Source organism: Siphateles boraxobius, unplaced genomic scaffold (assembly GCF_051911475.1).
Source record: "Siphateles boraxobius isolate OS27281-9 unplaced genomic scaffold, OSU_SipBor_1 12, whole genome shotgun sequence".
Lineage (NCBI taxonomy): Eukaryota > Metazoa > Chordata > Actinopteri > Cypriniformes > Leuciscidae > Siphateles > Siphateles boraxobius.
This window is the reverse complement of record NW_027508722.1, coordinates 13100772-13116122: the sequence shown is the minus strand read 5'-3', so window position 1 is coordinate 13116122 and position 15351 is coordinate 13100772. Positions and strand designations below refer to the sequence as shown.

At 36.4% G+C, this 15351-nt stretch overlaps 2 protein-coding genes across 2 annotated transcripts in view; both read left to right on the top strand.

Moving 5' to 3' along the window:
- Positions 1–254: 254 nt before the first annotated feature.
- Positions 255–6582, top strand: LOC143716076 (nucleoporin SEH1-like). Its single transcript, XM_077208223.1, has 8 exons — positions 255–482; positions 635–685; positions 1645–1791; positions 2275–2486; positions 3648–3746; positions 3838–3978; positions 5247–5401; positions 5979–6582. The coding sequence occupies exons 1-8, from the start codon at positions 258–260 to the stop codon at positions 6125–6127; spliced, it is 1179 nt and encodes a 392-aa protein (XP_077064338.1). The 5' UTR covers positions 255–257; the 3' UTR covers positions 6128–6582.
- Positions 6583–7646: 1064 nt separating this feature from the next.
- The window catches only part of cep192 (centrosomal protein 192), a 47488-nt gene continuing 39783 nt past the window's right edge, over positions 7647–15351 (top strand). Inside the window, exons 1-9 of the mRNA XM_077207615.1 lie at positions 7647–7848; positions 8671–8885; positions 10681–10791; positions 12229–12383; positions 12489–12550; positions 14405–14549; positions 14645–14757; positions 14831–14911; positions 15112–15261. Of these exons, the coding sequence (XP_077063730.1) occupies positions 8701–8885; positions 10681–10791; positions 12229–12383; positions 12489–12550; positions 14405–14549; positions 14645–14757; positions 14831–14911; positions 15112–15261 (1002 nt within the window). The 5' untranslated portion in view covers positions 7647–7848; positions 8671–8700. The remainder of the gene's footprint in view (positions 7849–8670; positions 8886–10680; positions 10792–12228; positions 12384–12488; positions 12551–14404; positions 14550–14644; positions 14758–14830; positions 14912–15111; positions 15262–15351) is intronic.

The following is a 15351-nucleotide window of genomic DNA, read 5'->3' as shown; positions in this document are numbered from 1 at the left end:
AAGAGGGAAGATTACAGAATATATTTATAAATGCATGTTTTCTTAACACAATTTTTGCGGTTTTACTGTTAAATAAATCCAAAAGTCAAACATTCATTGTCTCATGTCTTGTTGTACGATCATGACCACGTCCAATAGTGGGCGCTATTTGACTAAATGTTAGATTCCCTTACGACGCATGTTCAGATTAGATCTGATCTTCACGTCATCCTCTTAAATACTTAAACCGATCTTTTTTCATAGAGATCTTAGGACGCATGCTTCCCATGTCAAACGTGATTGGACCGGTTGCAACCTTGCGTTTAAAAAGTGGGGAAGTGCTTAAGTGTGTTTACTTCCCGCGTGCCAGGAAGAATCGAGCAGATAAAAGTATGTTTGTTGCGCGTAGCATCGCAGCCGATCACAAAGATCTGATCCACGATGTTTCATATGATTTTCACGGCCGGAGAATGGCGACGTGTTCCAGCGACCAAAGCATTAAGGTAAATTATTCCTCACACCATGGCCTGCTGAAGTTGGTTTACATTGTAACCGATGTGGTTAACGAACATGCAATGTAAATAAGACCTGAATTTGACCAGAAGTGTACCTTTATTTACTCTTTTTTTTTGTTGTTGTTGTACTTTTCTCCTAGGTGTGGGATAAGGGGGATAGTGGAGAATGGAACTGCACAGCCAGCTGGAAAGTAGGTCTTGCCTTAAAGTGTTTCTCAACCAAGGGTAAGGGCCCACCAGGGGGCCAGAGGATGAAGTATTTAAATTAGTAAATTATATGAAAATACTATAAATTAAAATGCAAAAACTTATGATTGGAATCATATTCCCCATACACTTCCCCATTTAAAGAGGACCTATTGTGCCTTTATCAAAATCTTGGTTTGTTTTTGGGGTCTACTTGAATAGGTTTGCATGCTTGACTGTTCAAAATGCAATCTTTTTCATATAATTTACATTGTTGCAGCTCTCTTCCTGGCCTGTTTTTAACACCGTTTAGTTCCGGTCTCTGTTAAATGTCCCCTAAGCCACTTGAAGGGTAGCCTCGGGTAGCCTCGCGTAGCCAACAGAGTAGACGGACTGATGTCAGCTTTCATTAGTCATGTATAACTAACATGTAAAGGCTTTATAGTAAAGCTACCAGTCAGAGTTTTAGTTTCGTGTCGTGTTTAGTAGTGCGAAAATGTAACGATGTCCCTAAACAACAGCCTGGTGTGTAAAACTCTTGGGCCTATTATCAAGTCTATGTTGCGAACTTTACATACTTCACATAGCCTACTAATTGAAAATCCAGCATTTAATTGATCCTAAGCGCTCATTGTCACAGTTGTAAAAACCACACCATTCTTCCATGAGAGGGTTTGGCATCATGGCATCTTTGTTTCCAGGCGGACTGTTAAAAGAGCGTGACATGCGTTAAGGAAAACTAGCAGCTTTGGCAAAATTACAACTGAAATATATCAAATGGTGGTGTCTTAGAAATATGGTGGGGCCTTTGGTTCAAACAGGTCGAGAACCACTGCCATAAGATCATCACAAATTGTTATTAAACACTTATTCAGCATCATGAATGTTTGTATACTTTCAGTATTGGTTGTTATTGGGGTGCATTGGGTTTTGGGCTGTAATTTGACAAACTGTTGTTTTGTAGACTCACAGTGGCTCAGTTTGGCGAGTGACATGGGCCCATCCAGAGTTTGGACAGGTGTTGGCATCCTGCTCCTTTGACCGTACTGCCATAGTGTGGGAGGAGATTGTTGGAGAGTCCAATGACAAACAACGAGGACAAAGCCACTGGGTAAATAAGATTTGAATGGGCATTTGCCTTAAATCAGTTGATTCTGACAAGTTTTTTTTTAATGAATATGTTGGAATTTATTAGGTTTTTATATTATTTTTATTTATTTTGTCATCTTTTTGACTCCACTTGATTGGACTGTCAGAAGTTAAGACACGTACTGCTTATATTTGGTACAAAAATAGTCTGTTGGGCTGCTTGATATTGCAATGTGGTATTTATCATATTTTAATTTATCATCTTAAACAGGTTCGTAGTGCAAATAGTTTTACTGTTTACTGCATTTTGCTTTAGTTATGTTTTACCTATTGTGGTTAATAAACGAGAAGTCTTGTACATTCACATGAAGTAGTTTACTTCCATGTTGCATAATAAGGTGGAAACATTGCACAGAATCAGTTATTCTATCCTGAACATAGCATGTTTATAACTTTAGGACTTCATAAATTGTCAGCATTAATGTCTCCCCTGTTCTCACATCAGATCAAGAGAACCACACTTGTGGACAGTCGGACATCTGTGACCGATGTGAAGTTTGCCCCGAAGCACATGGGCTTGATGCTGACCACATGTTCTGCTGACGGGGTGGTGCGAATCTACGAGGCCCCTGACGTGATGAACCTGAGCCAGTGGTCCCTGCAGCACGAGATCTCGTCCAAACTCTCCTGCTCCTGCATCTCGTGGAACCCTTCCAGGTGAGCGCACTGATGATGGATAAACATAACTACTACATGCTCACAGTTGTGTGTGTCACGCAGTCAGGAGATTCACAGAGTTCTCATTTGTATCTTATCACGTTTGAAAGCATGTGTATGAATAAGAGCGTGATCTTGTTTAAATGGTTTAAAAGCATTTGTGTGAATAAGAGCGGGATCTTATAATGTAACGCTAGCCAAAGGATGATGGGATGTTGAAAAAAATAGATGACATCTATAAAAAAATAGATGTTACATATTTTGAACGTGTTAAACTGGAAAAAAATAATTGCGTCCATTAACGCGTTAATTTTGTCAGCCTTATTATTATTGTTATTACTTTGAGGTACAATAGAAATGTATTTGACGACTCAGAGCAGCTCTGCAGGTGTAGTTCAAGTGTTCATGTCCTCGTATAATGAGACTGAAGACACTATAAACACTGCAAGTGTCACACATGCTTGAGTGTCATGTAGAAGACGAACCAGCGGCATTCATGAACACAGACTTCATATTTCAATAGCAGTCTTTTTGTAGTCTAATATTCTCAGACAGTAGTCCATATCACTATTAAATTAAGTGTACAGCCTACATTTGACTTATCACCCCAAATTTTATGACATTCTGTGAGTAAATTCCATTTTTATGACTGGATTCTGTCCTTTTTTTTCTGCATCAAATTCATTTTATGTGCACATTTTGTAACTTAATGTATCCTGAATCTGAAAGTCTCAGATTAAGTCTAATTGAAATAGACTTTCACAAAAGGTGAAACCTCTGTCTTCTCATTAGATCTGTGACTGCAAATATCACAGATTTTCTACATACTTGTCAACAGTAACATCAAACTTGTTAAATGTTCTTAAACATCTATGAAGATTCCGCCACTTTGAGACTGTATTGTCCTAGCAAACTGAATCAATAAATGCGAATGCTTGATTACTTAAAGGTTCACCCAAAAATGAAAATTCTCATTTACTCACCATCAAGTTGTTCCAAACCTGTATGAATTTCTTTCTTCTGCTGAATACAAAAGATATTTTGAAGAATGTCAGTAACTAAACAGTCGATGGGGCCCCATTGACATCCATGTCGCAAAATGTTCATATAAGGGTGAACTAACAGTTTAAGAAATTTTTTTTTCTTCTTTTGTCTTTACAGTTCTCGAGCTCACGCCCCTATGATTGCAGTGGGGAGTGATGACAGCAATGCGACATATGGCGGCAAGGTTCAGATATACGAGTATAATGAAGTTACAAGGTTTGCCTTCAAATCATTTTATTATTTTTGTATCCTAGTTCTCACAGGTTAAATATTTTAAGTGTTTATTTCTTTTTTTTTTTTTATGTAGGAAATATGCCAAAGCGGAGACACTGATGACAGTTACAGATGCCGTACATGATATTGCATTTGCTCCAAATCTGGGCCGGTCTTTCCATGTGCTTGCTATTGCCACCAAAGACGTTCGAATCTTCAAACTGGTTCCACTTCGGTGAGAGAAATGAAGCCAAATAAGTATTACAGTAGAATGGGGAAATGTATCTTGTGTAATGATGGCATGATTTTTTTTCTTTATTATTTAAGCGCTGTACATCAGTGCATCTATATGATAACCCTAAAACTGCTATTCCACCATCTCCTATATTAGCATAATATTCACATTTCACCCCCAGTGGTCTTAAAGCAACAGTTACCCTCATATTTTTCACCATTGTAAAATCAATGATTTAAATTAATGTATTGAATGTATCCACACTAAACAAATGGCTTCCTGGTATGTCTGAAGGAGAAACAGTAGGTTTGCTTGGGGTTGTTCAGGGTTTGTTGTTGCTGTGATCACAGTCGACGAGTCATAAGAGAAGAGATGTCGCTGCAAGAGGAGGAGAAGTTATTTTGATTAAAGATTACTGGGGCACATGAATTAAGAAGTGCACGGATAAATAATTTATAATGAATACTGCAATATTCCATAAAAATAAGATTTGTCCATTTTTATTTCACAGTGACTTAACCTTTTAGAAATGTTGATGATGTTTTAGTGGAAAAATACCGGTAATGCTGACCCTCACATTCATAGTTTTGATTAGAATACATCATGTTGGATGGTTGCATACGATTTAGCTACAGAAGTTCAAATAAATGAATACATCTGAAGCTTAAGTCGAATCAGAAATGTACACATATGATCAGAACTCCACGCAGCTCCTGTACTATTCATTGAAAATTATGTAGTTTGTTGGAGATCGTAGAAAGGCGACTTTCCACATCTTTTTATTTATTTTAAGCATTGCAGCCCTGAAGGTTATTTTAAAAAAAAAAAGTTCTTTCAGAATTGAAAACAAAAAAAACTCCATTCAGAGTTGTTTGGTAACAAAATATTTTAATTGTATGCCAATAGACATTATTCAGAGCAGCGCCATGACCGGTATGAAAGCAAGGCTGTGACGGATAGACTTGCCTATTTTCAATGGCATCTGCTGTAAAAACCTCCTAGATCACTTATAATTTTCCACAGCTGCTAATGTTGTCTGGAGTTTTTTTTTTTTTTTTTTTTTTATCTACTGAAATTTCTCTGAAAGATGTTTGCAGCGTTTCGTCAGCTGAACAGTCCAAAACCGCATTGAATAACAGTACAACCCACTGAAGAAATGTCTATCCCTCACTGCCTCGCTTTCATTCCTGTTAAAAATCAAAGGCGGCGCTGCTGTGAATACGGTCTATAGATTTACCTCAATTTGCATGCCTCTTTTTAACTAACAGAAAGGACAGCTCTTCATCAGCGCCCACTAAATTCGAGGTGCAGGTGCTGGCCCAGTTTGACAGTCATAACTCTCAGGTGTGGCGCGTCAGTTGGAACATCACCAGTACAATTCTGGCCTCTTCTGGTGATGATGGCTGTGTGAGACTCTGGAAAGGTGAGTGTTTGCAAGAATTTGTAATCGCAATTACTAGAATATTAAAGTCAGCATTTAGCAGGACTTGATTTTGTCCAATCGGAATTGATTGGATGGTTGTGGTTTGCAATTTCTGTGATCTCATGTGAGGCCCTGTTTTCAACTGGTCTTAAGATGCATTTTGGTCGATCGGATCACAAGTAGAAGAGTGAGACACATTCTCGTTTACACATGGGGTGTTTTAACCCTTCTCTTTTGTCGGATTACGTTTTAGACCCCATTTACACCTGTATTTAGCATTGTCTACTTGTGATCCGATCAATCAAGACGAATCAGAGCCTGAGAGACGTGTTGTCTCCCCCTCGCGCCAGTAAACACTTCATCAGAGAAGAGATGTTCCTGCAAGAGGGAGAAGTTAATTTGATTTAAAGCTTTCTGAGGCACATTAATTTGGAAAGAAAAAGTGCACAGATTAATTATAATTACTGCATAACATTAAATATAATAATATTGCATAACAAAGAATTTCCCTTTTTGATTTCATGGTGAATGTTTTAATTTTTTGTAATTTGCCTTTTTCTTTTTCACATTTCAACAGCAAACTACATGGACAATTGGAAATGCACAGGTATTCTAAAGGGAGATGGCAGTCCAGTATATGGGTCATCTGGTCAGCTTGGTACTCTGAGTGCTGTCCTGGGCTCTGCTGCTGCACAGAGTGCTTTAAACGGGGCCACTGGAAGATAGATGCCATTCTACTGGACCACCTTGAGGAAATCTGGTGCTGAGCACTTCTATGATACGGGACTTCACACTGAGACCAACTGATTGTGCTTGCTGGACATGCGACAAGACTGGCACTTAACATGGGTCCATTATTTTGAACTACCTTCAAGGAATGATCTCTAAAATTACTTTTCTTTCTATCTGTAGTATTATGTTTTACTCTGATCTGAATGAATTCTTTGAAAAATTCATGGCTTTCAGAATTATGTTGTATTGAGTCATCTTTGAATGGATGCAACTGCCTTGATCACAAAAGGGACTGTCTTACTATATAGGACTCACATTTTTATTTCTATTTTGTCAAATCGTTGACATGATTAAGGAGAAAAATATGCTGGCATTATAACACTGCCAAAATTTTTCTTCACTCTTTTGTGTTATTGAACGAGAATAATAAAGGTCATACTGTAGTTTGAGCCGCTGAAGCATGCATAAATCTTTGAGCTTTTCATTAGAATCCTGCATTTCAACAAATATCTATACTGATAGTTGTAGTAGTCTGTATTTGACAGTTGTATTATGATGCAAATTATTTAGTGTTTTCTGTTTCATGGCCAAACGTTTCTGTAAAAAAAGATGCATACATAAATATAAAAAATAAGTGAGAATAAAAATACATTTAAAAATAAATATAGAAAAGAAATTAAGGAAAAAAGAATTCAGGATCAAATTTAATTAAAAAAAAGTATGTTTGGAGGGCATTTGTTAATTTATTTTCTTACAATCATCTATGTATCTATCTTTAAATTATATGGTCATGTATCAAATACAGCTTTTTTGTTTTTTAGAAATAGATTACAAAGAAAATAAAATGATTAGGGCTTAAAATGCTAAAAACAATTTAGTGTTAAAGTTTAATAATATGATCGTGTAATTATTGAAATTAAAATGTTTTATATTTTAAGTGATTAATATAAACATTTTCTACAACTCTAATTTTGTCATACGGTGTGCAGATATATTGTGCTGTATTCGGAAATTTTGTTTATGGCCTTATAAATAGCCTTATATTTTATCAGGCTATTTAAATATGCCGTTTGGTGAATAACAATGACCGTGTTTAGTAAGCAACTGTCACGTTAGGGTCCCACACAGCTGCTGTCTCAGCTGTTCAGTGGTTCTGCTCTAGAGATTCATTTCACGATCACGTTCGTGTTAGTTTTTAAGGAACGTCATTTTTAATTACGAAATATTTATTCATTTAAAAATAATCAGGGTTCTAATTATTTGATTGTAAGATGTATACAACCAATTTAAGTCCTCATGCATTCAGAAATTATCTGATGTACTATCATTACTAAGCGTAAAGTATACATTTAACAGCACTATTTAGAACACATTTATGTATTACATTTTTTTGAAACAAACAGCTTCTTCATTCAAAACACTAACAAGTTGATTGACAGATGATTACGCCACTCTTTGAATTCAGTCAGACAGGATTCTCCAATGAATATCGCCGTTATGTCGAAGCCCCGCCCATGCAAAGAGAAACTAGAGGCGGGATTCTCTCGTAATGGCTTCACTTCATCTTTATACTTCGACAAACTCTTCTCAGAAAGCGGGGAGGTCGCTATAAAGGCAACGTTTCTTCTTGTTATGCGGATTATCAGTGCTGCATTTGTTTAAAGTAGTCGAATTAACTTCCTTTATAAGGCACAAGTGCCGCTTTTCTCCTCATGGTAAGTTCTCATCGAAACAGATTCTTCTCAGCTGTTGCAAATCTTTTCCAGTGTTGTTGTCACGGTATAGTTTTCCGCCAACGACTGATCGAAGAAAGTAAGCTTGTGCCCGAAAAAAACGTCGTTTCTGTTTAAATGACATTTAAGTGTCACTTTTTTTGCCTTTGTTTAGCACTAACTGTTGAAGCTGCACGGTTGAAGTGTTTGTATCATGGCCTTTACAGTTAACGTTAAGTTAGTCTCAACTGATCGGTGTTTATTTGAGTTAAACAGCCCTTTATCCTTATTTATAGTTTTTAGTCAGTCCACCCGCAAATAATGTTATTCTGTCTTTAATAACTTACAACAGCGTTTGATGTGAAGTAAAAGTAGTTGGTTATTGAACTGATAAAGGTAACTTAACGTTAGTCTGATGACTACAAACGTCACATGAATGAAGCCAATTCTTGAGTGACGTTATATGGAAAGAGACAGTCAAGTTTACGATGTTGCTAAATTATTAATTTTATATTCATGTAGTCTAATCAGTGCTTTGGCATTTTCCAGTAACGATAACGAGCTAAATGCAACATAAGCTAGCTGCCTTATCAACAGATGTCAGCCATATCTGTGTAACAATATGAGTGACAAAACACCCTATTATGTGTGACACCGTGTAAGAGACATAACATCCTCCAGGCTTGTCTTTAGTTGGCAGTCTAACGTTACATGTCCAGTAAACAAACAGGCACAGTATGACAATAATGTAATTTATCACTGGTTCCTTGTGGGAACTCACGAGTTCACTCTGCATGCCAGAAATATGCACTTCTTTTTTTGCAGTCACTCCTCATGTGCTGAATCCCTGTGTCAATGAGTCACAAAGACATGGAGAACTTCCAAAACATTGAGGATGAGCCGTTTCCCAGCTTCCTTTCCAACGCCTCTCTGGACAGTAGTGGCCGCACCACTCTCGGCAACCTGACACTAGGCTCCACACTCGGGATGCCCATGGCAGCCTCTACCGTGGCTAAAATTAGACCTCCAGTAGACAACAGGTGTGAAACTTCTGCATTTAATCTCACCAATATTGTGACTGTTTATCTGTCCTAACTTGGTGAGAATGTTGACTTCCATAGGTTCCTGTTTGGTAAACAGTGTTAAAAAGGGGTCCATCACAAGTAGTGTTTTTGGTGGCCTGTTTTAATTTTAGTCTTTGTGTCAAGCTGTCATTTTAGTTTTTATTAGTTTGTCACGTTCCTACTCTTTTTAGTCTAGTTTCACAGTCGACTAAAAGTCTGAGCATTTTAGTCTTATTTTAGTCAGAATTATCAATGACAGGTCTAGTTTTAGTCGACGAATACTGATGACATTTTTATAGTCTAGTTGTCTGATGTCTAGTTTTATAGTCAATGAAAATTTTATTTTTGTCTCTTTTTAGTAATGCAATTCTACTTAACCCAGTCAATATAGTATAAGTACCTGGTAGTATAGACGAAATCAAACCCATTTTAAACAAGGTTATCTTATTATATTATTGTTCCCTTATAGACTCAAGAATACATCCATTACAGACACGGAAGACGCTCTGATTTGAATTTACAATATATTTATTTTACCAACCAAACATGTTAGAAGTACACGCACATATATTTAAATAAAATAAATAAAAACAATAAATAAAATAGCATCACATGACAATGCCAGTAAAAAATAAATGCATTCAAATTTAACATAGAGAAATTATTATCTGTTAAATTATTAACAATAACACTCAAACCCAGCGTTACTCACATGTGGAGCGAATCAAAAGCAAACTCCGTGTCTGTTTTCAGGCCTTCCCACTTAGCTCTCTTCAGCGCTGGAAAGCTTTTATAATATTAACACTGGTCCTAAAGCTCTTGCCCAGACATAACTCTTTATTTTCCAGTGATTTCTTCTGAGCTTTTCACTTTTGTATCGTCTCATCTCCATTTCTGCAGTCTTTCTTCAAATCTCCCTCTTGATCGTTCTCTGTTCTCCACCGTCGTACGCCCCCTAATGCTGATTGGCTGACACGTTTGTTGTTGTGTCAGTCCGACTAACTTCCAAACAGCATATTTCAAAAACGACTTACCCCCATCTTTAATTAGAAGGACCACAATTAATTTGACATCTGTAACATTAGGGCTGCTGAAACGCTTTTACGCAGAAATATGTTTACATGGAATATTACAGAATATATCACCCAAATGTATTTTAGATGTTCTGTTATGTAAAGTTGAAATGTTTTATATGATAATTTATGGATTGTGATATTGACCTTGTTTGCCATGTAAATAGCCTTGATGCTAACATGGCTTTACAAATTTAATAAACAAACAGAAGGACTACTGAATAGTGCAAAGTATTCAAAGTGCAAATAAAGCTCTGTAAAAGCATGCCCTTACAACACTGTTTGTCCCATGGGGTAACCAAAGGTTTTATGCCTACTTGCATGGCATATTTCCTGTATTTGGCCCAAGTAGACAAGTGTGCAAGTGTAAGTATTGGGACAGGCCCTTAATTTCTGCATGTGTGAGTTTAACATGCATTTAGGAATGCAATGTGTGCCAGTTTTGCTTTATCACATTGTGTATCCGGAATACATTTGCGGACAGACGATTACAGCATTTCTTATTCTACATGTATTGAGACATGTTTGTAAACCTGTTGAGACAGAAACTTAAAGGTCTTCATGCAGTTTTCCATCCATGGGTGGAGGGTCAAAATACTATTTATGGTCACATGCTATACATGTATTGCTGCTAACTTAATTAACCTTGCTTGTGTTTAATGGCAGTTTAATTATTTGAGTTCATTTGTCCCTTTCAGATTTACTGATGTTCAAGCATCATATTTAGAGGATGGAAAGTTTTCACTCATGCATTCCCAGGGGTCGGATGGAGGCAGGGAAAAATTTGTTCTCAGCCTCAAAGAAGATAGGTAAGTGTTCAGCAGTTGTTAGAATTGTGGTAGACTGAAATTTCATGTAGTCCAAAAAATCTGCCAATATCTGCCAGTTTTAAGATTATATTATATATATTAAAAAAAAGATGGATATATCACTATATATACACTATATAGGGGGTGGTGATGGCGCAGTGGATAAGACGCATGCCTTTGGTGTGAGAGACCCGGGTTCGAATCCACTGTGAGACACCAATGTGTCCCTGAGCAAGACACTTAACCCCTAGTTGCTCCAGAGGCGTGCGACCTCTGACATATATAGCAATTGTAAGTCGCTTTGGATAAAAGCGTCAGCTAAATGAATAAATGTAAAATGTAAATGTATTCACTATCGGCCGATTGTTTAAAAACAGGTGATGATCAGTGCCGATTATATCCTGTTAATCAAAAGGGTGTGGTAAAACATGACCGACAGCAGAAAAACAGAAAATATCTCGTGTTGGGTTAGTTAGGGCAGGTTAATGCTACTGTACCGCATTAACAGCTATATAAAAGCAGGCTCTATTTGACCCCGTGAATCACCCGTAGTTCAAGCCAGGGTTGCCATATCTGTAGTTTTTCCATATACTAAACAGTATTTGTAGCGTGCCTCTCACCCAATAATCGCAAATAGCTCTGTGCTTTGTTACTTTCATATTCTGTCCATTTCATCACGAAATTCAATCAATAAATTTGCGCTTTGACGCTCTTAAATGTGACGTGACGGATCGCTGTGGCGCCTCATTTCAAGCAGCAGCACGAGTATGTTCTTCCACTTAACTACTTGTTTTTCTAGATATAATTTGTATTGATCACTGTTTCAACTTTGGAAAACTTGCTTGTGAAGCTTATGAACAATATCACAATGGTGCATTTACCTCAGGAAAGTCCTCTGTTTTTTAGTTGGCTTTAAAAAAAAGGGGAACTAGAGGGGAGCATATTTACTGTTAACTTTGTGTGTTTGAATAAATTTGCCATGAAGACAAGTGCTTATGAAAAATAACTTGTATGTGTAACTGAGTTGTATACAAACATTTCAGCTTTTATTTGAGTGTAAATATTATATCTGGAAATAAATATCAGTTTAATATAATAGATCTGTTGTTAATTTTAACCTCTAATAATATTATAGTGTAGGTTACCAAATGAGGGGGTTCTGTGTGTAGTTTGCAACATTATTTGGGAGAGATTTTTATTTATTTATTTTTTATCAATAAGAAAAAACATACTATCGGCATTGGCCGATATTATTCTAAATAATCTGCTATCGGTATTAGCTGAGAAACTTCACATTGGTGCATCTCATTTTACACTTTTTAATTGTCTTAAATTGTATTATGTAGCACTGTATATACATATTGTATCTGCCATCAGCCAGTTATGAAACATTGAAGAAAATAGTTTTTCTTTCTTTTTTTTCTTCTTTTTTTTTAGAGACAATGTAGATGACTTTATTCCTGTGAATCGGTTCTCTGACCTGTTGGTGAATGTTAATTTGGATGAAACCGAATCTGCTTTTGTTTCCAAAACATCATCGGGAAAGGTGGCTCCCCCTCTTGTGTCAGGTTGTGTTCCTCTTCGGAATACAGGTACGTAATCTGCGGTTTTCTTTTTAGTTTTAGTTAAAGACTTGAGTTTGGGTAATTTGTGCAAGCTGAGAAAAGTATTTTGAAATATATTTTTTCTTTCATTAGACCTCTCAACTGGTCTTCTGTCATTCTCTCATTTTGGAGACAAAGAAACAATGGCAGCTCAGGTACCTTTCTTTTTTTTATTTTTTTTTATTGATGCTTACGTTTTTATCCTGTTGAGTGGTCTTTTGCTACTAAAAATGGATATATGAAATGATAAATATAATAAAAAAGAATAGATTATTGAACATTTAGGCAAAATCTAAAAAAGAAAAGTTGCAATGTGTTTTTGTTGAGTGTTGTATGTCATACATCAGGCTTTTATGGCTCATATAATTTGGTATAGAAGAATATGGAGGAATATAAATATAAATATCAGCACCTGCATGAAATTGCATATGTCCTAAAAGGTGTAATATAAATCAATGAGATCTTTATAACAGTATAGCAGTATACTACTTGCAAAAAAATGATGTACCGGTTTTGCCTGGGTCAAAAATGATCTTCGGTGGTTGTGGACGAACACAGTCATCCATGCACACAGTTCAAAGTACCCTACCCATGTGAACTGTGAAACTAGTACTGACAAAAAAAAAACTGACAAAAATGTTGGTTTTTTTTGTCAATACTTGTCTTACAGTACTGAAGAAACCGTTTCTAATTAGGCTTGCTGCGCTCTGTTTCACGGTGTTCAGTCGTACACCGATTACATTACTTGGCCACCACGGCACTGCCCCACTATTATTTTGTTTTTTATAGAAATAAAAAAACATTTATTTTAGTTGGACAACGCCGTTACAATTATAAACCATAAGCGTCTGCTCTGCTTCATACAAAACGAGCTGCAGAGTCGCTGTGCAGCTGGAGTCAGATTTTACTTGCATGACAATGTGAAAGGTCACTGACAGGACAGCAGAGGATTTGGTCCTGAGCATCATTGACAAATATCTTGTAAAATGTGTGGTCAGTGCTGCCGCATCCTATACGCAGATGATCAAAGTGATCATAAAACGAAGTGCTTATAAATAAAAAAGATTTTTAAATATAAAATACTTCTATGTAAATCAGTCACTGAGTGATAAAATGAACAAATTAACACATTACATAGAAAATTGGCAGATTTACTATTATTGCAATTACACTCAATGCAATTGCATTTTTATATTGTTTGCTATGGTTATTGTCACTGTCTATCAGATTCACTGGTGGTGTCGAACGGATTCTGACTACCTTAAATGAGTCTGATTGGCCATTGCTTTCATGAGCTCATGTCTGTTATTGGCTACAAAGCTCAACTCTGCAAAAAATTTGTTGTAAATGGAAACATTTTACGCTCTTCACTGAGTGCTCACACAAACACCCATAGGAACAATTTAAAGGTACCAGTACTGCAAAACGGCAGGTATTTTCACATTAAATTATCAAAGATAAATTTGTGGCCGTGAATTTTTTCAATGCAGGAAAAACCCAGTATAAATATAAATCTCAGTTGTTTCTAAGACATAATATTAAAAATATAGAATTATACATTAAAATGCTTAGTTTTATAATCAAAGCTCTATAGGTTATTTTTTTATTGTGCTCAAAACATATAATGCAATATGATGATTGAGAGATATACAAATAAACATTTCCTCAAAAGCCTGATGTATCATATTTGATACATAATTGCTTCAGTTCAGTGAGTGTTTATCTTAAAATATACATATTAACAATATAAAATGTGTCTTTCTGCTGTGAAATCTTTACTGATTTTTATAAGGTAAACTCATGTACCACAACCTGATGGGAAAGTATTTAGCATTATACTAAAAGGCAATTATGCTAAAAATGATAAACTATCAATCACATGCCTTTTGTCATCTGATTGATATTCACACAACAGGGTTTTCAGCCAAGTTTTGCTCATGTTGTAAATTTACAGTAATTTGCGTATCAAATATGATACAGTAGGTTAAGCTTTCTTCTGTTCTTTTAAGACCACATTGCTCCCAGTGATGATGGAGGAAGAGGAGGGCTCTGTCAGTGAAGGGACAGGAAGTGAAAGGTGCTGTGGCAGCATCGCCAGCTTCTTGGCCAATGAGAAACTGATGTCTCTGGACAGCATGGACAGTGATATCACTGGTTGGTTAAGAATTCAAGTTATATTTTCGAAAGGGCTCTAACGGACCAAGATAAACAAGTCAAAAATTGATTGTTTATTTGTTTTTTTTCTCTAGATGATGATATTGATGTGAACCAACTCCATGATGAGGAATTGGAGCTGTACTTCAACAAGTTGATGCCACCTGCAATGCAGAGAGGCCGTGTGGAAGGACAAGAAATCTCTGTTGTGAGTTCTCTCTCTTGCTGGTTGTTTACAAAAGCTTCCTTTTTTTTTAAATAACACTCTGTTTCTGTTGTAGGAGTTACCTTCCAGTTCATCTCAACCCTACTCTACCGAACCAGAAAAGAACAGACACAATTTCCAAGATGACTATGACCAAGTATGGCCTTATCGTCAGAAAATAAAATCATAATTGACCTCATTTACTTTCATGATGCATGCTTCTATGTTTCCAATGTTTAATACCCTTATTATTCCAAATAATTTTTAGTTTTTTTAATCTTTTATCAATATGTATTAAATTTCCCTGTCTTATAAAACTGTTCTGCTAAGGTTTGCTCTTGCGGTGTCAATCCACAGAGGGAATTTCACATGCCTGAAGTACGTCTGGCAGCCACAGGTATGGATTCTTGTCCTGCAAGTGATGAAGAGGATACAGAGGACGAGCTAGAGGTTTTACAGAACCGGAGCAGAGCAAGATTCCTGCTACCCAGTACCTCCAGACAACCGGTTTGTCTTAGACTCCTTTCTGCTCACAATATCTATGTCTTTTATTTTGACCAGATTCAAACACTACGAAAATAATTTTGTAATGCAATA

Excerpts from the sequence above, each read along its gene's own strand:
- LOC143716076 (XM_077208223.1), top strand. The coding sequence starts at position 258 with ATGCTTCCCATGTCAAACGTGATTGGACCGGTTGCAACCTTGCGTTTA. Across the intron at positions 686-1,644 it reads ACTGCACAGCCAGCTGGAAA|ACTCACAGTGGCTCAGTTTG; the intron begins GTAGGTCTTGCC and ends GTTGTTTTGTAG. Across the intron at positions 2,487-3,647 it reads ATCTCGTGGAACCCTTCCAG|TTCTCGAGCTCACGCCCCTA; the intron begins GTGAGCGCACTG and ends TTGTCTTTACAG.